Source organism: Homalodisca vitripennis, chromosome 8, assembly GCF_021130785.1.
Source record: "Homalodisca vitripennis isolate AUS2020 chromosome 8, UT_GWSS_2.1, whole genome shotgun sequence".
Classification (NCBI taxonomy): domain Eukaryota; kingdom Metazoa; phylum Arthropoda; class Insecta; order Hemiptera; family Cicadellidae; genus Homalodisca; species Homalodisca vitripennis.
In genome coordinates this window covers 40221621-40249049 of record NC_060214.1, presented here as the reverse complement: position 1 = coordinate 40249049, position 27429 = coordinate 40221621, and the positions used below count along the sequence as shown (strand labels likewise).

General features: G+C 30.9%; 1 protein-coding gene across 1 annotated transcript in view; it reads right to left on the bottom strand.

The window, feature by feature from the left end:
* Nucleotides 1–727: 727 nt before the first annotated feature.
* Nucleotides 728–27429, bottom strand: part of LOC124367594 (guanine nucleotide-binding protein subunit alpha homolog) — a 29451-nt gene continuing 2749 nt past the window's right edge. Inside the window, 3 exon segments of the mRNA XM_046824553.1 lie at nucleotides 728–8205; nucleotides 8207–8267; nucleotides 16824–17041. Of these exon segments, the coding sequence (XP_046680509.1) occupies nucleotides 7909–8205; nucleotides 8207–8267; nucleotides 16824–17041 (576 nt within the window). The 3' untranslated portion in view covers nucleotides 728–7908.

Sequence of the window (27429 nt, the reverse complement as noted above, 5' to 3'; positions counted from 1 at the left end):
AACTAACGATTTAAATGTCAAATTGAAGTTGAAATAACTATGTTGTGAATTACGTGTAGCATGGGAGGAAACGTTGACCTAGGCATGTGCAAAATAAATGCGCGTGGTGGCAGTCCACTATCGTGACTGATACACCTGTCACCAGTTTGACACAATGTTTACGGCACGACAGAAGGCATAGTGTGTTTTATGGTTCGCAGAATTGAAATCGATTCTTAGTGTGCAGCGAGTTTTCAAGTTACCTATCAAGGTAAAGATTCGCCAGATGATAAAGCAATTTGTCACTGGTTTAACTAGTTTCGAGACACCGGAAGTGTGTTGAAAGGATATTAAATTGCCCCATTCCTCTGTCTCCCAGGAGTCCGGATTTGACCCCTTTGAATTTTTTTTTTATGGGGTTACATAAAGAACATTGCTTATGCTGTAAATATTCATGATTTGGCACATCTGCGTGGGTGAATTTTGGAAGCGATCACAAATATGACACCAGAGATGCACATAATACTTGGTGAGAAATCAAATACCGCTTTGATATCTGCAGAGCAATAAGTAGAGCTCACATCAAAACTTATTTAGGTACAAAAACAATTTTTCTTTTTTTTCGACAAATAAATCGTTTAGTTATCTTTAATATTTTTAAACTAACGGCCGTTAAAAATCCTAGCATTCTTTTCCAGAGACCCTGTCCAATACAAAGGGTTTGAGAATCAATGAAACAATTACCAAGTAAAAATGCAGTAATATATTTATTAAAATAAACATTATATATAATTACACACATATACAAAACTTTATACATATTAAAATGGTTGGAAGTACAAAAATAGTTTGTTAGCAAATACATCAAGCTATAAATATATAAAAATAATATATTATCTTTGCATAGCTGCAATTATCAGATTTAGATATACTCTGTATTGTCAAATCAACAAGTATCAACTGAAAACTTCCAACAGAACAGTAGATAAAACTCCTAAGGCAAAATCTGTATTGCAACATATCAGTCTCTTAGTACACGTACAATTAAGTCTACAGATGAGTATGGAATGTATTTTTGAATGCTTAACTTACCTACATTCATATACTTGTGCATTTTTAGGAATACAGGTTTACCCAGTACAAAATCTCAAGTTAATATTTTTCAATTGCACCACATTAATGACTGACTTAAAAATTAGCAGCCAGTAGGGAGCATATGCACCAATAAAACACACATTACACCAGATAGCTCTTACAAACAGTGCATTTATAAATGGTTACTTTATATTTGTCCCAATCACTTAGTAATAGAGATGCCAAGTTGTTCCTTTCCTCAGTGATTCAGTAACAATTATTGTAAATAGTAATAACCCATCTTTTGATTTGTTAAAGACTATTTTGACATTTACTTTATTATATTAGAATTGTATAAGATATGGAAGAAATCATACACTTATTCTATTAATTTCTCACAACTTTTTGGATGATTCCAATAATTTTACTCTAAAAATAACACACATTACATCAGATAGCTCTTACTAACGGTAAATGTATAAATTATTTTTTTATATTTTTGTCCCAATCACTTAGTAATATAGATGCCTAGTTGTTCTTTTTCCTCAGTGATTCAGTAACAATTATTGTAAATTGTAATAACCCATCTTTTGATTTTTTTAAAGATTATTTTGACATTTACTTTATTATATTATAATTTGTATAAGATATGAAAGAAATCATACACATATTATATTAGTTTCTCACAACGTTTTTTTTTCTCCAATAATTTTACTCCAAAATATTGAAATATAAAAACAAAACAAAACGAAGTCTTATCCTGTAATTTCAGAATGTACAAAAAGGTCTAGGACTTTTGAGTTGAGTAAAGAAACTAAAAATGCCTGTACATATATAATAATTGGTAGTAATATAAGGAAATTGGAGGGTTCCTATATTGCAGCATTAAACCGAAGAGCAGTTAGCTCTTTAAAATATTAAGCCTAAAAAGTTTTTTAACCAGTTATTGTAATTAATTATGTATAATTTTCTTTCAGTAGGCTACCTATTTCTAACCGCTGAACAACTTCTACTTCAGGCACTAACTGGAAATACTTTTAGAACAGATAATACAGAATGAATTAATTTTCCAAACGAAAAAGCCACACTTTTTTGGGTAAGCGTAAAATTTAAGGTCTTTTAATGCAATGATTGCAGAAGACGCAGAAGATGTAAAGGCATTTTTGTAATGTTTTGGTTAAAAGGTAATTGTTTCCTCATTATATGTTTAGTTTTTAAGATTTTATACGAGAACAAATATATATGCTGTGTTTCAATCTATTTTATGTTATCATTGGCATATGCAAACAATCATATATAAAAAAATCATACAAAATTACTAACAGGTAAAAAAAATATTTTTACAGATGTTCATTTATTTTATTGCAAAACACAGCATCCATCAGAGGTGGCGAAGTAGAGGAGTATGTGTTTTCAATTCAATTGCAATATTTAGTTGACTAATAACCAAATTCATATCAATGAATAAACATTTATTACGACTACCCTAATTAAAAAAATCATCATTGGAATCATAAGCTAGATTGAAATCATTATCATTAACGACAAGTCATCATTACAAAGTTCAGTGCATATATTTGTCAATCAAGTTTATCATCACAATTTACTGTTTGTACATGTGAAGCACAAAACTAAACAAGATGTGGTGATTAACAAAACAAATAATTTATTATAAGAACTGTGAGTTTGACCTTATAAGATATAGCTGTAGTAAAATGACCTTGAGATTATCCCCAGAAGATTAATGTTAAACCTCATGCAGTTTTACACCCTCATTTAACATTGCAGCATAATCATATCAACAAGATTTTGAAAGAATCTACCTAATTATCAAATGATAATTTTACAGTAAGTTTAACACTTTGTATAATATTTTAAACAGAATTCTAACAAAGCTACCGTTTGAAAAAATATGTAACAATGTAACAATTAGCTCATTTACAAAGTATTGTAACTTCAGCAATAAATTAACATTTTACGGCAGAAATTTTAAAAATTGAAAATAAATTTTAATACGCAGAAAGGTTTTAAATTGATAAAGTAGACTTTTTAATCGTATCAAACGTGTCACACAAAATTGTATAACAAGCTTTCTTTCTTAAATGTACCAATCAATACTTATGTTCTTCTGCTGTTTGTAAAATATAAATTCAGATAAAATAATAATAATTTTATTGCTGCATGTGACAATTATTCAATTGCATAATAAATGTCCAATATAATAATAACTAAAACTTACAACAAACACAGTGTATAAATATGTTTTTATTTACGTTGGATACAGAAAATAAATGCATAAAAAATATTTTTTTTTAAACACTCCAACTGAAGACCCAAACAAACCGTCCTCAGGAGATTTCCCAACTGTCCTGGGAATACATGAAAAACTACAATGAGACAAACGGTTTGACACCTGAGTCTGAATAATCACATAATAAACGCAAATCTATAATTGAATAGATGGAAAATTAGAGTGAACATTTATTCAGTCCGACATACAACAAATGCACATGGTCTTAAAGTCTGTCTAACAGAGTTGCAATGATAGAACACATTGTTAATGAAATAGCAAATCACAATATGGTTAGAAATTACAGTTTATACAAAATTTACAGGCAACTTTGGTGTTCACTTTGGGAGCTCTTAGCACCATTATATACAAAATAACAATAAAAATAAACACAAGAATAACAAAATAACAAATATAATACATAGATTGGTTGGAACGCTGACATGTAGGTTCAAAGATTGTTTTTGATCCTGCCTCCTTTTCGAAAAATAACTATTTAAAAAACAATTAAAAAATTAGTAATATGTTTGATTAATTTTTTGAGGAACTGGTTAAGAACCAGGATGTTAATTTGGGTCTCATGTAAAGTAAATTCCAAAATCTCAAAAGGGTTTTATTGGGAAACAGGCTAATGTCAAATATTAAAGTAATTATACACCAGAAAGCGATTTTTCACCACTTGGCAAAGTGCAGTAAATCAATGAATCTACATGATTCTGTGTCCAAACCAATCAAACCCAGATGGGGAGATTTTACACAAAACAGATCTAATTCTGAGCATTTTTTGTTGTTTAGAGCATTATACTATACACTACAAACAGAAACTGACTGTTATTGAGTATATTTGGGGTTGTACAAATTGGAGAGCTCTAGAATAACTATCACATTGTACAATGCACTTCAACATGTTAAAAACTTGTGTGTAAAAAATTGATGTTGAGGAATATAAAACAGCTGATATAGTTTATAATAAACCTTGAACTCCAGTAGTACATTCACACTAAACATGCATCGTGTCTGCATCAGAACCAAACACTAACATTATTACAAAAAGAACAAAGTAAAATTACAAAATAAAAAGAATTCAATTTTCAACATGCTACAAACTTGGGGGTATACCACTTTTAGTAACAGTGTGTATGTTTTTTTTTCATTTATTTGGTGTTCAAAGATCAAATGGAAAGACCAAAACATTTTTTTCATTATAAGTACAGTAGTCTTGCTTATCCAACGCTACACTGACTTAAATGCTAACAACGCATAACTTTGTGTTGCATAGCGTTTTATGCGTTACATAGGTACTTGTACTAACAAATCGTTACAAAATGTTCAGTAAGTGTTCAGTTTTTTTCCCACCAACTGTACCGTAACACTACACTTTGTAACTCTAGTTAAAGTATTTTACAATGCAAACTCGTAACAGACTGGTTATGTGATTCTTTTGAAAATTATACTTTAATCTCAACCAAATTTGTTGTTTATAATAAACCCATTAAATGTTATTAAATCATATGAGTGATTTTTTAATATAAATGTGATGTTTAAATTATTCAAATGTTAAGTTTTTTTACTCAAATTTACTTAAATTTTCCTCACTATTTGACTTTAAATTGACTTACGTTACGGTCACCGGTTTACATCAAATATGTTAACTCTATTGTACAACCTTCATACCACTTTTGGAAAATGTACTGGTCAGAAATCACAATACCAGTAGTTAAATGTTGTATTCACAATCTCACATTAAAACATATAAGCCAACAATATATTATTTGTAATATTTCCATTGCAATATCAAATTTGCCAATATAATTTTCATCCACCACCAAACAGGCAGTATACATAGTTGCTAGCTAAAGCTGTCTAAATCTGCCATAACTGCTGCATACGCACAATGTTCTCAACGATTACAAGTGATTAACATTAATATTCAAAATAATAAATATAAATAATTTTCAATAATGGATACAACTAATTACTGTAATAATAATTATACGACAAGATAACATTATACAATTTTTAGAGATTACACTTTTTTATGTAAGGAATAAAAGTTGAATTGAAAAATGGTATACCTAATTTTTTACAAAATTTTTTAGTGCCCAAACATTTTTATTTAATGGTTTAGAGTTTAATTATTTAAATATATTTTTTTATAAAATTCTTTTTATTTAGTATTTGTGGCAGATGTATTTATTAAATCGTATTATATACGATATTTGAGTATTTTGATTTTACTATCCATGTATTCTACTATACAATATCAACAGGTTATTATAACCCTGTATTGAATGTGCATTCATTGTGTATTCATAAATTTGCGTATCTTAATCAGATTTATACATTTTACATATTATTTGATCAACTAAATATGGTAAAAAAATTAAACTGTCTTAGCACAATTAATGTTTATTGATAGTACATGAAATAGACATTGCTTTCAGAGTTGGAAGATTTTTCGTAAATAAAATAATCTGCTGTGTTCTGGAATGTATATAAACTTCTCAAATAGGATGTTACACTAGTATGAAGTTATTACATAATGACAGAACTGTTTATGTAAGAGACAGAACTGTATTCTAAACAATCTAACTGAACAGAACTTATAAAATATTTTCAATATAATTTACGTAGTTTAAAACGTTATAAAAACCACTCCATCCAATGTATTACTTATTATTACTTGGCACTACCGGAAAACAATTATGAGTAACAAGGCATACATTGGTTGAATTGTAATGGTACATAACTCTTTAGGAGAAGCTAAAAAAAAAATGGTTGAAAATGCATTTTTATTCAAACAAGCGATTAATGTCACAAGTTCAAAACAAACTGGACAAAAAAGGCGATGGAGACATTTTACAGTAAGCGAAAACCGATCACAAGTATGGGAAAAAAACCTCAATTGAATAAAAACAGCGCTTGAGGAATAGACCATAATATAGTCTAATTAACTTTTTTTATTTGTCACTAAAAATTTTAATTTTCTCAGTGTCAGTGATAAATATAATACATTGGTACACGAGTTGTGGACCTATTCAGATAGTCATTACTGTCCATTGACATGGCTGACTCGCAGTAGTGTGTGGGTGAGTCAGCATCAACTGATGTATTGTGACTCACCGGTGATAACACTGCTCAGTGCTTTCAAAACACTCAAAACTGCTGGACAACTGGACATTGCCATTAATTATTATCAGACTTCAAACACATCCTTGGCCGATAGTGTGGTTTTTCTGTAGAAGTGATATATCACCACGGTGTTGATTGCTTGTACACTAGAACAGTGAAAGCTAAATCTGGTCTTAGCATTACAACTTTGAAATAATTATATAACAATAACGTTGCTGCCAGTAGTCACTGAAAAATATTACAATTTTTTGTGTTTGTGAACAGAATACATTTTGGATCTGTAAAGAAATTATATATACTAAAAGTAAATTTTTAAAAATTATTCCGTTAAATTTTATACACAAACACAATACTTGGAGCACCTTTTATAACTTTTTAAGTTATTGTAAAAAAGTACAATTGACAAAGTTAAGTGTATAAAATATAATCTTTTAAATTGTGAAGTTAGTATTCTCAGTAATACACTAATGTAAAATATTTCCTCAGATTGAACTAAGCTAAAAGACTATTGTGCAGACTTTTGTGCTAATTATTCAAAGTTCTTCATAGTAGTTGAAATAAAATTACGAAATGATTGAAGATATTCGGTGTTTTTCTACTAAAGGGCATCCCTTTTATACAGAATATATCATCAATAAAAAACTCAAATAAAATTTAAAAGTCCTCTTAACAATTAAAAAATTTAAACACGCTTTCTCTAAATGTTTAAATTTACAAAATACTATCAACATAAAATTCTGTGTGATTTTCTATTTAAATGTTTCCTAAATTAAATTATCAGTTGAGAGTACAATTTGACGCAACCGGTCACTCATATCTCTGTAGGCTAATATCTGAGTAGCACTGATTTCACTTCACTGGATCGAACTGTGTGTTTTAAATTGTTATTTATAAATTGTTGTAAATTATTGCAGGGGTTTAACAACCCATGTAATGTTTTTAAATGAATAATTCCTCAATTTTCCCATGACAACTCAGTACTGTCTATCAAAAATGTACAGTTAGGCATGTATATTTCAAAAATGAGAATCATTTACTCCCTGAGGCACTTTGTGATTTATTATGAACACGTCATAAGGCAGTAACAAATGTACGCCACTAATCTAAATTACAGCATGTATTTAATATTGCATCGATCACCTGATCATGAAAATTATTTCCGTATCACATATTGTCTTAAGTAGAGATCCACCTTTCGTGTACAACCTCCTTGAGTTTTGTAACCTCCAGGTTGTTGAAGTCATACAATATTGTACTAATATAAAAACAGTTAATATCTCTGTCTATGTACAAGTGTTTCAAAAACAACAACAATATAGTTTTTACATGTATACAATATTATAATAACAGTTGGATAGTGTGCTTATAAAAATAAATATGATAACATGGAAGATTCTTTAGAATAAATAGATGTGTAGGTACCCTCCGCTGCATCATTGCAGCATCAGAGACTCGAGGTTCCGGTGGAGAATGGTGTCCTTGACTGCGTTGAAGACAACCTTAATGTTCTCCGTGTCCACAGCAGTGGTGAAGTGGTGGAAAAGCGGCTTGCGTGGGTCACGCTTCACACAACGGAAGTACTCCACGAGGAACTCTTGCACATCCTCCAAGTTCCTCTCGTTGCCGCCAAACTCGGGAAAGAACCAGCGAATGTTTGTCTCGCCTGATTTGAGCTTCTCTGCCAGCAGATCCGTCTTGTTCAGGAACAGAATGATCGACACGCCTTGGAAACACCAGGTTGTTGACGATTGTGTCGAATATGTTCTTCGATTCCTCCAGTCGATTTGTTCGCCTATAACAACAAAATTATTATTTTTATTTATTAGCAGACAATATCCCCAAGAACTATAAAAATCAATCAATCAGTGAGGTTCAGGACAATTTAATGTATAACAATTCTCATAGTGACTCATATTGAATAGCGCATGTGCACGCGCACCAACACACACACACACACATTGTGAATGTTAAGTTTAGTTCCAGCTCATCTCCTCTTACTGTAATCTGGAGTCATGTTCGTCTCGAGATCCAAAAAAAGTCAGTGACAAAGAAGATCAAATAAACTCTTTACATTATTTCAATATCAGAGATACCTAGACTACAAAGTAAAGTGTAATCTAGGTGAAGAGGTATTCTCACTGTCTCATCAGGTGCACATTGAGTGCACTACAATATTTTAGGCATGATCTAAGATTCTATACGCTGCACTAAGAGGAAGGTGAACTGGAGCTAAACTCAACATTCGCATTGAATGAACCTTTCCCACCATATGTACCGTGTAGAGAACTTGGTTGCTCCACATGCTTATGTGTAGAAATATATGTTCTTTCATCTTGGAACAGTTATCAGTGCTCTACATAAGTTTGATCATGTACTGTAATTAAATTAAAACTTTCACAAGGGAAAACTTACAGCGGACTTCAAATTGTAAACAATCTATTTATTTGGAGACCAATCTACACAATAATTAAAAATCTATTTATTTATTTAACTTCAGCATTGAAATTTCCACTTCAGTAATTTCAAAATGCAATTATTAAATCAAACAAGATAGGGGCATAGCAGTCCATGTGTCGTGTAACTGTTTTAAGGCTGTGAATGTTATCTCAACAACATCTGCCAACCAACAATTATTATTATTTTATTAACAGAAGACTTCCAAACAAATCTTGCCTGCAAAACTGCCAATCGACTTATTTATGAACAGAAGGAATCCAGACAAATCTTACTTTAAAAAACTGCCAATTAACATTTACTACTATATTTTTCCACTGTGTTAAAATTCCCATGTGGCCTCTGTAAGAAGTGGCAATATACAAAATGTCTTCATGTCAAGAAGCCTCATCAAGAGACTAGAATTAAAAGTTAATTGTGAAACGGTCTGATCGCACGAGAGCGTTCACTATAGCAACATTGCCATCGTTGATTGATGTTAAAGGGCGTCCGGAACAAGCATTATCTTCTGTGGATGTTCGGCCATCTTTCAACCTCTTGTACCACTGATGACAACATGATCGGCATAACCCATATATACACAGAATAAGGAGCAGATAAAGTTTTACTCTAACATTTGGTTGTAATAGTAGAGGGTTGATACTGACCCCATGGACTTATACAGGTTAAACACATCAGAGAAGATGCACCACCCACAGGGGTTGAAATAGTTTTAACTTTTAAAAGAATTATATTTTTGTTCTTCCAACTTTCCAATGTCCTAGAGAGATGAAATTTGACACTCACATACCTCTTGACTCACAAAGACAATCAAAATAAATTTCTTAATTATCAATCATCAACATGCGTTGAAATAGAGTTACAACCCCTAGAAGAATTACAATTTGTTTTTAAATCTCCAATGTCCTGCAACAATGAAATTTGACACAAAAATCCTCTCAACAGACAAATAAACGACTTGACATGAAGATTCGCCACCCACTGGGATTGAAATTCCTAGAAGAATTACACGTTTTTCAACAATTAGACAGGATATTCCTCTGAGTAAAAGGCTTCACTAACACCCTGCCAAATCTCATCTAGATGGATATGCATCATTGAACTCAAACTTACGTTTTGTATAAATGAAGGTTTATCTAAAAGTGACCAGTTTACAGGTAAATTCATTCTTAAGATATCCCCCTTCACTAACGCTCAGCCAAATACCACGACCAGATATGAATCATATTTAAGCTGCATGTTTTGTATGTAGAAATGATGCTTCATAGAAAATTTTAAGCCTATAGCATACTTTGTTCTCAACATATTCTACGAAAGACAATCAGACAGAAAATGAGTTTCGCCATCACACTGATTGGTAGCAATGTGTACAAAATTTCAGATCTATAACTCAATCCGTTCTTGAGATATCATGTGGAAAATTAAGCTTCTCCAAAGCTCAGCTGAATCCCATGGAGAGAAGACATGTACCATCACCGATCTTGACGTTGTCTATGGAAAAATTAAGCGTCTGTAATACTAGACCCTCTTCATGTAAGTACACTGTTCTCAATTATTGTTTTTAAAGTACAACTCTCTAAAAAGATCTCATCCTTTTCAACAGAACATGTTTGGAAACAATATTGCAGACTTATAACTCATAAAATGTAGTAGTTGTGGTTTAATGTCAACAAAGTACGGGTGAATCTCACAAAATAGGAGAAAATGATTATGTAAAAGAAATAAAAACAATTAAATCAGAAGTTTTGTTATTATTGGTGTAACTGTTAGTTACGTATTGTAAGGAATAGTTATTTGTGAGTAGCAGAGCTAAATTTGAATCATTTCTATTTTTTTTTTCAATTTTTACAAAGTTCAAGACACCATATTTTTACAAATCGGTAACGTTTAAAAATCACGATAAAATTGTATTAATATTAATTATTACCAAATAATTAATCATTGTTTTAAGATTTGAAGTCCTAAAAACTATGAAAACAGTTACTGTCACAAAGTTTTGTAATAATTTTTTACCATTTTTAATGCCTTTTAAGTGGAAAATTGTAAGCTATCTAGTCATTTACATTGCAAACTTTGCAAATAAAAACCCGAAATTCTTTTAAGTACTTTAACTAGCTTGTTATATGTGAAAGGATAAGTTCTTAACAACTAATAACAATTTATAGGATAAAAAAATTTAAGAGATAAAAATAACCTCAATATTGCCGATTTCACGAGCGTCACCGACTTGTAGCAGCCGTCACCGATTTGTAGCAGCCGTTACCGAGTTGTTGTCGCGAGGTTACCGATTTGTAAGATCAAAGTGACAGAAAGAATTCTAATGATAAGGAGTAAGAAAAAGCACGCAGTGAGTTTTATATGTTTATAATCTATAACATATACTCTCAAATGACAATAGTCAAGATGATGTTTTTTAAGAATATTCTGATGAAAACACTAGATGACAAAGTGTTATAAATTCAAAACACTCATATACAAAACCCCATTGAAATAATTATAAACTAATAACTAATATGATTATCTTAAAAGAATATGTTACATAGTTAGTACTATAGCAAATAATAAAAATGTCCTATGCTGTTAACAATATCTGGACATAAATTGTTTGAAAAAAAAACGTTCTTACCCTAGTGTAATATTTAATATCATAGTTTGAGAAAAAAACTGGGTAACAGAATATTATAAATTCCAAAACACTCTATACAAAAAAAACCCCATTGAAATAATTATAAACTAATAACTAATATGATTATCTTAAAAAGGAATATGTTACATAGTTAGTACTATAGCAAATAATAAAATGTCCTATGCTGTTAACAATATTGGACATAAATTGTTTGAAAAAACGTCTTACTTAGTGTAATATATAATATTCATAGTTTGAGAAAAAACTGGGTAACAGAATATTATAAATTCAAAGCACTCGATACAAAAAAAGTAATGCAATAATTATTTCTTAGAAACTAACACAATTTATCTTAGAAAACTATGTTGCATAGTTAGTATTACAGAAAATAATAAATATCGTACGCTGTTTACATCTTGACATATTTTGCTTGAGAAAAGTTTCTTTTAAATTTAGTGTAGTATAATAACAAATTAGAAGGATATTTTGTTACAACTCATACAATAAAGTGTGATACTATTAACCTGTGTGATATTAAAATCCTTAATTGAAAACAAATACTTAAAAACTTAATAGTAATATTTAATTAGTTAGTCCACATTTGCTTTTTTAAATTTGTAAAAAACCCGATTCCCTTTCATTACTACAGTTGGGGTTGGTAATATGGCCTTAATTTGATCACCATGAACCGAAACAACATCTTTTTCATTAGCAAAATATAATTGGTTATCTTTGTTGCAAAATTTCAAAAACATCACGGTGACATCTTCTTGAGAGAGGTCGTTCTGACATACACCAATAAATTGTTCAATCTTCGATTTCTTTCCTTTGTCAATTTTGTATTCAACCAAAACATGAACTCCAGAAGTAACTTTCTTTGCAAAATCTTCCTTGTTCGTGTTACATTTATACATTTGGGTCAAATCCTTTTGTTCCTTTAATTCAGGTTGGTCATAGTGGTTGATATATACTCTTCGTTCTTCTGAAGATGTAAATACGTCATCAACTGACAATTTTGAGGGGTTTTTTTGTTTTGAATCGATCTTATTTTTAGTAATTAATAATTGATCATCAGTTGGCAAGACTTCAGAGAGTTTGTAGTGTCTACAGGATGTTTCTGCTGAACACTCAAAACAAGAAAGTGTACGACAATACATAATGCCAGTACAAAGTCCACAAGTTACCTGATGAACCTGCATAATTCCCTTTATAAGGGGTATGCTGAGGTTATTCACTTCCAACTTTAAGTCTTCTATAACTGCTGATGGGATCTCATACAAATCAATGTTTAAAACTACTAAGAGCATCCACAAAATCTTTGGCACAAGTTATGTCAGATCCACGTAACACCTTTTTATCAGCTTCCCTTTTAAGAGTACCGCCCACCGTCCATTGGCCCCTTACCATGACCGGCCTCAGTGAAGTTTCCAGGTGAACGATTCCATTTTGGGTAAAGTATTTTGGCAGAAGAGTCTTCAGTAAATAAAGGTTTATCCTGTTTCTATACTGACTAGATGGGACTGTCAGTAAATATATGAACAGCGGTAGTTGCAGGGAACTGTTGGGATGCGTTTAAAAAAACAGGTTTCATGTGACCCAAACGGCGGGGCTTGGTGGTCCAAGTTATCGGAGGCAGAGGCAAAAAATGTTGTCTTTGTGGTGTCACCTACTTTAGCATACCACACACCAGTATTTAAGGATAGCTGCCTTTTACTAGCACCAAAGTGAACCGATTGTACTTCCTTTTCGTACTTGGCTACATAATTTTCAGAAAAAATCTAATCTGAAGAGAAGCTATCCTTCTGAAAGATTTTCAATTTTGTTTTTTTAGAAGCACCTGCTGGTGTTTTGCGTAAAAAACATGTTTTTTAAAGATAGCTAACTCGTTTTTTTTAAATACGTTTTTAAGACAGATACTTTAGCTACTTCTTTCACCTTGATAGTTTTCTTAACAATTTTCTTTTCATTTTTTTATTACTTTTTGCTCTTCTACCATTTTCCACTTCTGGTATTTAACCAAAAAGTCTTCTTCATAGGCAGAACTTGACTTCATTACTTTTGCACTGTGAACACATATTTAACATGCATTTTTTTGCTATCAGTTGAACACACAACAAATTTTACTACTTCAGCAGGAGACCGCTGCGCTATAACATTAGTTACCTTTTAATGCTTTTATTAGCAAATCCATATTTGCGTGTTTCACGCAGGCACATGTTTCCCTGTCATTCATTTTGGGAAATGTAACCCAAAAGGGTCTGGAACGACAAAATGATGCCTTCGAAAAATATTTCCATGAGTCTCCTTTTGAAATTTTTTGTGAAGATTAGATAAAGTGTCCAATAGAATTCTTCTTTGTTTTTTAATGCCACCCTTTTTTAACAAACTCCTTTTTTCCTGGGCACATTTTGCTCACACGGTCGTCTTCAAAAAAGTTCATTAATTTTTCAGACAATTCTTTAGTGATGGAAGTTTTAGTTGGCCGTGTATACTCAAAAGAGGTACTGGGGCTGTTTTCGATAACTTTGTTTGCAGTATAAGGCACTAGATCTCTGAAGTGTGTTTGTACTCGGTATTTTTTCAATATTTGGTTACCGACCACTTTGTGTAATATTTGATTTTTTATTTTTGAGTGTGCGACTTCTTTTGTTTGGGACTTCAGCTGTTTTTCCAGGGCATTAGCCCAAGAACAATTGTTTCCTCACTCGCGGGGAGACTTTTTCACCTCTTAATATATTACGTACTTCTTTTCTTGGAGATGGGGATGAGTCAATTAAATGTTTCTTTTTCTCTCTGTGCAACCGCTTTTTTTTTTATACTTTCCTAACTTTTTTTTCTAATTCTTTAATCTTCTCTTGTTGCTTGGCTATAGTTCTATAGGCCTTTGCTTTGTCTCTTCGGATTTTTTTTGCGCCCTCTTCTTTTTTGTTCAGATTCCTCTCTCACGTCCTGTAAAGGAGAAGCTGGGGGAGTATCTGTAACTTCTTTCAGTGATTTCTTTTTCAGGCTTTCTAACAAGATTTCTTTCTTTCCAATACTTTCGCATTTTTCTTTGTTTCTCTAGGAGTCATGTCTGATATTTTCTTTATTTTATTTTCTGCTTTCAATCGAGCAAGACGATCTCTGTCATACTTCCTCTTTTCTTCTTTCTTTTCTTCACTCATTCGTTCTCTATACCTTCGCTGACGTTCCTTTGTCAATGCTTTCTGTCTCTCATACTTTTCCTTTGCTGATAGCTTTGAGGAACGTACCATGGTTCTTCACGACCTAGAATCAAAAACAGAGAAAAGTGTTGCAAAGTTTTTTAAAAACGTATGTTTTAAATTAAAAAATAAATGTATTAGAGATTTGGTTAATTTAAGATTTTTGAGGAAAATCAAAAGTTTCTATAATTACAATATGCCAATAAATAGTAATTTAACAAATTTGTTGTTAATTTATAATCCAATTGTTTGTTCTAAATCAACATGCTAACAGAGCATATGAAAACTGTTAAAGGCTGTTTTATACTATTCGTAGTAATCACGTTAATTTAGAAAAGTAAAAGTAACATTAAAATGAATTTTTAATCATAACTTTCAAACATTATATAAATAAAAATTATTTAACAACAGTTATTGCAAGTCACATAGTTTAGAAGCGTTATTTCCAACAAATCGATAACGCTATACCTCATCGTTAACGTCACCGATTTGTGCGTCACCGATTTGTAATATTCAGATATAACCTAGTACTGCCGTGTTTAATGTTGAGAACAAAGGTTTAGGAGATTGAGGTTATGTTCGTTACTAATAACGGCGGCATATATGATAGCTTTCAGAAATGTTTTAACTGTATAGTTTACAAAAAAATAGCGTTACCGACTTGTTGAGGAATTAAAGGTACTGATAGTTTCTTACCTGAATATTAATTGTTTGAAGCTTCTGGATTCAATGCAATCTTCACTAAAACAGCAAGTAAACTCGATACATTCGCCTCACATACAATACAAAGACGTAATTTTTTACCGCTCAAATCAAGTCTTGCTAACTTTTTGCGGGATCGTAGCTAGTAGGTCGTTGACGTAGACTTCCCTCGGTGACAAGGACCAAAGGCAAACTGAATATTATTAATGAACTAAAATTTCTTTTTGTAGGACTTTGGTTTCACTGAGCCACTGTCTTTAGCTGTATTGTTGACTAATAGTTTTTATTTTTATACGTACGTTTTATGACTTATATTTTGAGGTGAATTAGCAGACGATAGCTCAAAGACAGTTACCGATTTGTATTTTTCTTCCAATAAGAAGGCATAATTAAGTAAATCATATGAGTTATTGTTTTTTAAATTATTAAAGAGCTAAAGTAAGGTGTTTAGGTAAATAAAATAACAGACTTTTACCTAAAATATATATTTATTTATGAAAAAATTGCCAAGGACTTAAATTACTACATTTGGTGAGATTCACCCGTACATATCTTCAATTCAGAGAAGAATAATAGTCTCACGCTTAGCCATTAAAGTTGTAAGGGCTTGGACCCTAAACTTTTTTGAAATTTATTCACAGTGTGACCTAGAAAGGCAGCTTACTAATTTGGCAGACTTCCAAAGGGGTATAATATAAATGTATGGTATGCAACATATGATATCACTCTCTGCATCTATTATGCCTTATTTCACAGGAAAAATGAATAATGCTATTTTTAAATGTACAAAACAAAACACAACATAAGTTTGTTATAAACCGACCGTTCTCTCTGTTTCATTTTTGTTTATTTACTCCATGTTCTTGTACATTAGAGAAGAATTTAATATTTTTATGCAACTACACAAAAATGGCCCGAACATTCTGCAGGACACTGTCTGGGGACAGTAGTGTTACAGCGCTCTGTTGTTTTATCTAATAAGTGCTGCACTCTTGCAGCAGACACTTGAAACTTTTCAAGCTTGTTCTAGATGGAATAAATTTCCTTGTTGACCCTTAATTTGACTCGGAAATGTGGGCCAGCTGTCCAGACAATGTTTGGAAAAAAGATGATTTGTTTACATTGTTTATTTATGCGACCTACAAAGTGAAAAATTTAGTTATGGTCCTGATTCCTCGTTCCTTTTGTTATTGTTCTGTGGAATACGTATTAGTAGCTAGGCGTATTAGCAAACTAAATATGTGGCAGTGCTGCACAGCTATATGTTGCATAGAAACAAAACTGTGTACACATCACGTCATATGGAGCATTTGGACATCACGTGACACAACTGGTAAGTTATTATATTGAAGATCCGACTCACCTGTCCTCCACCAGCACCTGGTCGAACTCAGACGATGACACCAGGAACAGAATGGAGGTGACGGAGTCAAAGCACTGAAACCACTTCTGTCGCTGAGAACGCTGTCCACCTACGTCCACGAAGCGGAACGGGATGTTGTTGATGGGTATCACAAACTCCGAGATCCCCTTGGTTGCTTTGCGGGCGTGCAGTATGTCCTTGTTGGTTGGAATGTATTCCTGCAAAAACCACATGGTTAATTACCATTTTACAACTACAACTTAAAAACTGAGACCTTTAAATTTAATTAATGAAAGTCTGTGATTTATTATTCTATTAATCTAGTTGAGTTGGCAAATATAAAAATATACAGAGAGTGTCCTTTATGAAAAAACTTTCCATGTGAAATAACCCCCAGGAGATCAATCTAGCAGTATCGTTTTCCTAAGCATATCATCAGAGATCTTATAAGATTTGTATATAAAAGTTTCTTAAAAGTTTACACTATATGGCAAAAACATGACCTACTTTCCCCATATTATAAAGATGTAAAAGGATGGATTTTTAATAATTTGTTTCTAAAGAGGTAAAAAACATATTTTTCTATTGAGCTTACACAAATTTAATTTTAATGCTATGTACTAAATGTATGATTTTAATCCAGAAAACAATTTGAAACTAATATTTGACATTTAATATCAGTTTTTAACAACAACAAAAGAATAGTTCAGTTCCATTTAAGAAATAAGTTCTTTCAATGGCGTAACTAGGTCTTCGCTTCGAGGAAAGGAGTTAAATAAATGTAACTAAATCTAAATTTTAAGAAATTAGAATGGCCTAGTTGGAAGTAAAACATTCAACTGCTGCATGTTTTTGGATTGCTGTTATAAGTATTTTTATTTTTATGACTTTTGGGGGCATTTCATCCTCCTCATCTTGTTCTTTTAATACACCACAGAGTTAGGTTTCTATGAATGTAATTTTAGTTTTTAATTTAAAGCTATCCTCCAATGCAATGAAATTATAAATCTCACTTATTGAAATTAAATTATAAAACACTTGTGTGTTTGTAAGGGATGTACAATTTTGAAAAATCAATAAATACTTAATTTTTGTATTTATATGACAGAATATAATCTTGAATTGTTTTCAACACTTAGGCTAGTGGGCAACCACCTTTTATGAACTTTCCTCAAATAAGTATCGTCAGTGACAGGAAAGAATCTATCTGAAATACAATCAAAGTTAACGGGTTCTATCTAATGCAATAAAGTTATTAAATTATGTACAGAGGTGTAGATTGACCCATTCTGTTTAACCATCAACTAGCAACTATATCATCTCTGAACGAACACCTGAGGTTAAATGCAAAAAAGGTCCATATGGCCCTAATATCGCCTTTGTATTTATGTACAAATAAAGAAATTATTCACCTCTATTGGCAGATAATTTCTACTGGTATTACAAGGGACACATTCCAAAGAAAATACTAAACTTACTTGATTTATAAATTTCATAAAAAGAAATATGTGATGTTTAGTATTCTTTTTTTTTTAGTTGTTTGTGTTTTAAAAATATCAAGAAAGTGCCATTTTTCTCATTATGGGGAGAAACCCATGTCTAGAGAATTGTTTTAAACTTACTGAATATAAATCCCAAAATATAAACATTTTCAAAATATGATCTTATTTTTTGATCATACTGTCATTATATTTGTAACATAAAATAATCCAATAACTACATTTTGTTATGCTTGAACTAGTATTAGGTACTACATTGACACCGTTAATAAATTATACATAACAAGAACAAATATAAGATTAAGTAGCAAACTCACAATATGTTTCGTTCGATTCAGAAAGTCAAGTTTTTATGTAATAATTGTTTCATTCACACAGTTAGAATGAGTATTTAAAATTTTTGAATGTTGTGTTCTTTTTAGAAAAAATTAATTTAGTGACAAACACATTGTGTGTAAAGTTAATACTTATACGTCTAGTTGTTTAAAATCACATTTAGAATTATTTCAAAAAGAACGTTAAACATACAAATAAAGAGAGACTGTTCAATAAACACTGTAAGCCAATATTAGATTTCTTAAAAAAATATTAACACTATCAAGTTTATATACAATATAGAATATGTAAGTATAAACAAAAACAAAGATAAATTTACAAAAAAGTTGACAAACATATACAAAACAAGACGGCACTTTTTGCAATTCCCACTACATAAATGTTCAAACATAGAAAACTTTCCTTTCTATACAGCATGTTAAAGAATAAATAATATATACAATTGTAATAAAAATATTGTTACAGATTAATTAGCACTTAGAGAGATTAAGAACACTTTTCAACTAAAAGCTCACTCACTACAACTTAAGAGAAATTTTAAATGACGATTTTGACTTTAAAAAACCCAGTAGTTCATAAATTGGTATCAGTTAAAAAAATTGTTTTAACTGTCAAATTACACCATTATTTTTAATTGTTCCTTGTAACCCTCAGTTCTGTTACATTGAGCTATAAATGTAACCTAGCTCTTTAATTATTTTTATTTTATAAGACAAATGCTGAAAATAGCATACAGTAGCATACAATTTTCATTGTGTTCTATGCTTTAGAAAATATATTAAATTTGTAATGGAACCACATAATAGAGTAATTTGTCCTTGACACCTGCAATGTAATATAACAACAGCCAGAGAGAGGGCCCTGTAGCATTAGAAACTTGCTGACATCAGGTGACTCGTGTTTACAAATATTAGAAACCTATGTCAAGGGGGCATTCACTCTTTTATCACAGCTCTTACTCAATGTTTATGCGTTATTATGGCCATAAAATCATAAATGCTGTGTTGTATTATTTTAATTTTTCCCATTATATGTAGTACTAGTCTAGGGTACAGAATGCATAGGAATACATTGTAATGGTCCAAACAATTTCATTTTGATTTTGATTTTAGAATAGTTCAAATGAAAAAAGGTATAATGTTGAAAATTTTTGGATGTACAGTTTGTGTTTTGTATTGTAATTTTATTTGGATAAATGCATTTGTTTGTTGGGCCAAACATCTCTTCAGTCTTCATTTTTTGCTTCTTTAACCTTATGCTTTGTCTTTTTACATCTAAAGAAGAGGTTACACATCCTCGAAATGTGTACTAGCCTTAATGGCAAATATCCCAAAATCCTGTTGTCCTTTGAAATCAACAATAAATTTTAAACAAAACAACATATTATGTATTGTTTTCATATTTTTAAATACAGATGCAAAAAACTCAAATAAATGGATTGTCAGTTACGAAATTTAAACTGTCAGTTGATGGATTGGCTCTTATTGAAACTCCCTTATTATGGCATGTTAACCCTTACTGGTATTTTATTTTTCAATTTTTCACAATATTGATTAGCTTTTACTGAACATACTTTTTCAAGTGGTCTTTGTTATGTCCTTTACTTAATTACTAATAAATAAATTGAAAACGTCTAAGAGAGACAATACAAATCAATTGAGCCTACAGTAATGATGAGGTTAATTGTCCGCCGACAGCAAGTGCTGAGGACCTGTTGGTGTTGCAATGTCGAACCAGTAACCATTGTACAGCCCACTCCGGCTGGGCCTACACTAACACCACCTTCGGACTCTCAACTATCTGTGGGCTTCTCTCATATCAGTGTTCATCTTCAGAGAATCAAACAAAAAGTTTGCTTTTAATCACAAGAAAGAAATACCAACTTTAACAGTTTAATGTTAAAACAAGAAAAGAAATTAACCTTGTAACTTAAAAAACAAAAATAAATAATTTATTTAAATAAATTATTTCATGTTAAAAACATTTTAGGAGTTAACTTAAGGTAAATTAAATTTTTAATGTATTTTTTTCTTAAACTAAAGAGTTATTTTATTTTAAATTGCATTTTAATACATGTTACATTCAATTTTGTATAACATTTATTCCCATTCTTATTGTCTGAATGCTTTTCTTTTATTTCTGAAACAAGCAATTGGAATATTCGACGTGGAGCCTCTTGTTGTCTATTCCTGTTCATAGATCTTCTACTATTTACAGTAAATTATTCACAATCTCTGCTTGTCGACTGGAATAATCTCCTGGATCATATCAGAGGTATTCATAGTCGGGAGCGGTTTCGGGGGGTGCTTAAGGAACATCTGTAGTGGGCATCATCGGGTTGACGATTTCGTGGTATAGGGTATGGGGGCTTTTTATGAATGGTGATGGGTGAATGTCTGTTAACTTTCTTCCAATTTTTATTTTATTTATTTATTTTTAATTTAATGAAGAACCTTCTTTTCATTTTACTATTTTATATAAATAAAGATTATTATTTTTTATTGTAAAACATTAATGTAGACTATACTGTGGCTCTGTTTTACACTAAAAGTATCGCTTATAAATTTATGTTTAGGTGTAAGAGAGGACTTAATCGTCCTAACCTCGCCAATTGAACATGTTTTCTTTGTGTTGTTCAATAAAGACATTTTTCATTTAATTTCATTGTAAAACGAACCTCGCTAGATACAATGTTAAGTGGGTGTTTAGTTATCATAGACATTCAATGCTCAAAAAAAATAAATGAGCAAATCTCATGACACAAAGAGATTGAGACTGCTAGTCCTATGGTTTACACTGAACATCAGACAGTGTCACTCTGCACTATAAAATGATTTACAACAATAAGGAGTCAATTGGATCAAAGCTCTACTGAGTGCATTCAATGACTGTAGTTGGTGCGACGTGACTAGGCCTTATCATTGTGATAGGTCTCAATGTAAACTAGACAATTTGTGCTCGTGCAAACTGACTCTTATGCACACAGTGCCGGCACAGGAATTGCGAATATTTTGTCATAAGATAGTCATAATGTAATAGGATAAAGCTGAATGATTTTAAATCAGTGATTGATTGAACATTGGTTACTTATGGGTGTGTTAGAAAGTTTAAAGTTAGTGTGCTGTGGTGATAGATCTTGGGTTTAAACAATCCAAAAAATCAAATACCGAAATTCCAAAAATATTCTTAGTTTTTTTTTTTTAGAAAATACTGGTGCTCAGAACCCTCACCCCTCAAAACTCTATTTTGCAAATAATTACTGCAGACTTTGTTCAGTGGGGGATATCAAATTATAAGAACTTTTATTTATCTCAATAAACCCATGTTTTTTATAAATAAGTGATCTTCTGTAACCAAACACTAAAAAACGCTATAAACATTTTGGTATTTTTTTTAAATACATCGATGTTGGTAAATCAAATTATTAAAAGAAATTGTGTTTAACCTTAATAATAATCTTCAAGAATTCATAATAATTTAATAAAGAAATTAAATGTTTAAAACTCAATTAAAAAATCATTCAAATTGAACAAAATTCTTTAAAAAAACTTAATAATTTTAAAAGTTTCATTACAATTTTATGAACAAAATAATTTTACTAAATAGTCAAAAGTAAATAAATTGTGAAAAATAAACTCTGAAAAATTTCTAGTTTCTAATATTTGCTAATATTGCTTAATTCTTTTAAGAACTCCATTTATTATGAAAAATTTTCAAAATACAAATATAATTTTTAAAAGAAGTAATATTCATTTAATATTACTAATTAAATGAATTTTTATTTTTACGTTTTATTAATTAAATATTCATTTAAAATGAATTCAAAATGTACTTCAAAACTAATTTTTAAAATTTAAATTACAGAACTTGAATTAAAGAATACAAATGCAGAATGTTTTAAGTACAAAGTTCTAAAGTAATATATAAGAGTATCAAATATTGTTATTTTCAGAGTTATCTTAAGGTATCTAAAATTTTCATTCTTTAACCTAAAATCTTTATCAAATTTAGTTTGATTCTTTTTTCATATTGTAAAACATGTTACAGTTTGCGACAGTTAGTTCATTATCCATTTATATAGTAAATTGTTTTTGTTATAAATGCAAAAGGAAATTATAGAATTACGTCTATCAATGTATATATTTCAACAAAATGTTTATGTACTGAGATAAATAGAAATGATTTCATTTGATTGTATGACTATTTAAAACATTACTATTATAATTACAAAGATTATTACAGAAGACAAAGAGATTTTTAATGGCTAAAGACTACATTTTTTAAGTTTTAGAAATGAAAGCAAATAATATGAACTTAACCAATTATAATGAATATTACTAAAATTTTCAATAATGTTTTGGATTAGATAGGTGTACCTGCAAGGTTTGTCTTGAAATTGCTTTCGCTTAGTAAAAAGATGATTGTTTGTTGGCTGTTTAAGATCTCATTTAGTGTTCTGGAAATGACTTGACTTTTGTTTTATTTGAAATTAAATGTCAGCTGAAAGGATACCAATGTATCGGAGATATTTAACAAAATGCAACGCAGCAACTTTAAAAAAAGTCTATTTAAAGCCCCGCTACGAGCAGCGGAAATGGCGCTAAACAAAGTGTGTGGCATCTGTAGTGAACTAATAAATAAAGAATAATGTAAGCTTCAAAGTAGTGAGTCTAACAATTAGTTTTGGTTTGGGCAAAAATGGAATTTATTGAAACCATGGGGATTAGGGTTGAAACAATATCCCAAACCAGACTTTCCAGAACCCTTCAAGTAATGATGAAGTAAGGAAATGCTTGTTTGAAGGAAAAATTTCTGCAGGACATTTTAAAACTATTTTTATGCTATCTGCAGCTATTGAAAAATTATAGGGAACACGCTGAAGATGATACAGAATTTTACTGAATTTGTAATAAAAACCAGCACATAAAAAATATATATTCCAACTCATTAAAGTACCAATAGTACGACATTCTACAATCTTATCAGTTGTGTTTTTCGTTCTACTTAATGATAGTTCCACTACTGTTAACTAATTAATAGTGAAATGTGTGACATGACACATTTTAACTGCCATTTCAAAACAACCAGTTCTGTTCTGCCATCCCAACAGCAAAAGTGTGAACAGACAAGGACTTGTATGTGATTGGCTACCGATTTACACCACCTTAATTATCTAAATTACAATTTGTAAGGTCACCAATGATGATGTACGACCGCACTCCGATAGCTAATCTATGACCTTTGACTAACTCATTTAGCTCGATTAGAACCACTTTTTCTTCTGTAAACTGTAGGCTAGCACGTAAACTTTTGTTATAAAACGTGTTTTTTGTATAACTCTCAAAAACCCAATGAGAGAAAACCTTTAAAAAAATGTTTTGTATTAATGTATGGCTTAACCAGTCTCTGAGAGGTGTGTGAATTTTGAAAGCAAGTAACAATTCATTGAAATGAGTACCGTTGGCATTGTAATAACATTGTCCAAATAGTTGGTGTCTAGTACATTTTTTATAACTATATTGGTTTTTTGTTATATGACTAAAAATTTTCAACAGACTCCATTCTGTTAATATTAGAGAAAATAACACAATGATTATTTTTATTCTCCTCTTACCTATTTAAATCTATGCCAAATTTGGTTTCTTTAGCTTTACTAGTTTTAGAAATAATAATTTGTTAATAAAAAAATACAAAATGATGGCTGGTGGATATTGTTTATATGTATCGTACTGAATTGAATTTTATTCATACTGTGTATATATATATATATATATATATATATATATATATATATATATTAGTCCATTAAATGGTAAACAATTTATAGTTCAATTTATACAAGTTACCTTACAAAAGATTCATTTTAATTTTGTATTTATACAAACACTTAAGCAAAATAATAGAGGACATAATATCCTAACCTAGGATTCCCACATTTCCCTGGGAATAGTGGTACATGTCTCTAGTATGTAGAGACAAATAATTCACCCATTCTTTAGCATTATTTATTTAACCTAAGATTTAGGAGGCTATTTTAAAATGAAATATAGTTTCTAAAAAAAATTAATTTTTGTAGTCTAAAACAATAAAGCTATCCAATGTTATTATTCAACAGTTTTGATACAATTGTAAGAAAAGAGGACATTACGCCATTCCATTCCCAGAACACTTTAGCAAATACAAACTAATTGTTGGACCCCTTGTTTGCCTCTCTCTTGTACATTCAGGGACACTTCTTTGTTATGTTTAGCACTATTTGCACTTTCTATTCATCGGTTCATTGCTCCTTCATGAGCCATCCTAACTTATCTCAAATAAGACTGATCAGCTGTAAGAATAAAACCTTCCAAACTGATACGATACAATCAAGGAAAACCGACGATCTAAATGAGAATATTTCAGCCTATCTATTGTACTTTGCTATGACAATGAATGCATTTACATGTATTGATCTTGGTGTTAACGGGGACTGGTTGATTATTTGAAAGTAGAGAAATTAACGGCCCCAATTATTATTTTATTTCAAAACTATTAATAAACTGTTTTCAAATTTTGATCGAATCAATTTAGAATGTTCAATAACCTTTTTAATTGTGCGCAAGCTTAAATTAAGTTCACAAATTAGTTGCAGCACTACAATGAATGGTCTTTGTTGGTATTAACACACATAACCTACTAGGACACCTACATTGCGTCTATTTTTTTAACTGTGTTTAGTCTTCCATCTCATGACACTTTAAAGGCAAATAAGAGTTGTAATGCAGAGCTAATAAAAAAAAACAAAGTTTATACAGATTAAAAACATATCAGTTACACAAGAGGTTGTCAAACCTAACAAAAACATTTAACAGAAAAATTATTTTTAAGCAACAGCCTCAGATACTGAAAATAGTTTATTACTTTGATGTATTAACATATTTTACGTTATTACAAAATACGTTATTACAAAATAAATATTTAATAGCCTACCCTACGTGCTGTTATTAATCACATTATATTTTTTTAATGGCGAGCCCTACTTTAACATGTTCTGAGTTACAAACACAGTACTTAAAGGTACAGTGTATGCTATATACTTAGTGTGTGGAGGAGGGAACGAACCAGTCAACACGTATTTTATAGTTACTTAGCCCATAATGAACTCTAGCTTCCCAAAACTCCCCACATCAAAGGAAAACACTAACTTTTTAGAATTTTCAGGTTTGTTCCACTATGAGAGTTAAAAGTTCTAAAAATTCCAAGTTAAAACCCCATTCCCCAAGTGCTCTTGGAGTCATTCTTCGATCCAAACTTATCCCAAATGATTAAAATGGGGAGAAATCACCATTCTCCTATAACATCATCTAAAATGAAAAAGGTTCATCATTGACAATTGTGTGATACAGTCAAACTTTCGGTTCTTATAACTAATTTAAATAATTTACAAATAAAATTATGTTCCGACAAAATTCTGTAACAAGATTGCAAACAACTTTGTTAAGCCCCCAGGGCTCTGAAAATGAGAATTTTTATACTTTTGAAAGTATGAGCATGGTAGTATTGAGGATAGGCTAGCAGTATATGTAGCAGATAAATGAGTGAATTTTAATACATCATCAATTTAAGATGTGTATGACTGAAAGTTTACTATGAATGTAGTTTAGGTTAAGTTTTAAACATAGTATTGTGGGACCCAAAGTATTTTATACCAACGAATAGTGGGCTATACAAGTCCAGCATAGCAGAATACGATAAGTGGACCCAGTTTTTTGATATCAATTAGTATAATCATCGATTCATAATATTTGTATATGGTTTACTAGACTATCAATCGATATCAAAGTATCTACAGTATTGAATAGCAATCATATGTTTGAAATTAAAATAGTGAATATAATAAATACAGTGAGAATCTCATAAATAATAAAGGAACCATAATGATCAGACAAATAAATCGAAAATAAAATAGGAAAAACCCGTATGTAATTAAGAAATGATAACAACATAACAAACATTTGGAATAGAAAAAAAATGATGAAAACATAACACATTTAGAACAGAAAATAGGAAATTTGAAGAACTATCTGTATATTTCTTCTGGGTATCAATGTTTAACCGATTTCAAGAAATGGTTGAATGCATCCTCTTCAGAAAACCATACCTCTCTTCTGTATAAATACACATAGAGATGATCTGTAAGCAGATAAGCTAGTATGGCACTTTAAAAATTTATTTTCACGACTCTCCACGAGCTTTCAAAAGTCAGTATTAGCACCAGTTGCCGAGTCAATTAAGACAGTAAAATGAACAAAACCACATTCACTCAATTCAAAATATGCCTTCTACATGTCTGTGACTATGGAGTTGTTCCAGGCTTTGTAACATGCTTCAAAACAAGAGGAATGGGGGTTATTTCATCTCGTTTTCACAACAAACCTTAATTATGAAGCCTATCTATCGCCATGTTTTTGACCTTCTGGTATCTTTTGAAATAAACCTAATATCCATGTTTCTTCTGTCAACCTTCCTTGTTATATTTTCATTTTCCTACGAGGGGTATTAGAAAAATAAGGTTCCCTATGCCCGCCGAGACAGAATGGGATATGTTGGGTGAAATCTGGCAAGACTGTCTTACTCATCAGCTGTCCCTCTCTCTATCCATACCACTCGCGCCTCGCTACGTCCAACAGTGCCGGCCTAGCTGCCTTCGAAGATAGAGTTCCCTATCGTTGTTACCGCCAGATGTGAAATTCGTGATGTGATACGTTTTTTAAACGCAAAACTGATTTCAC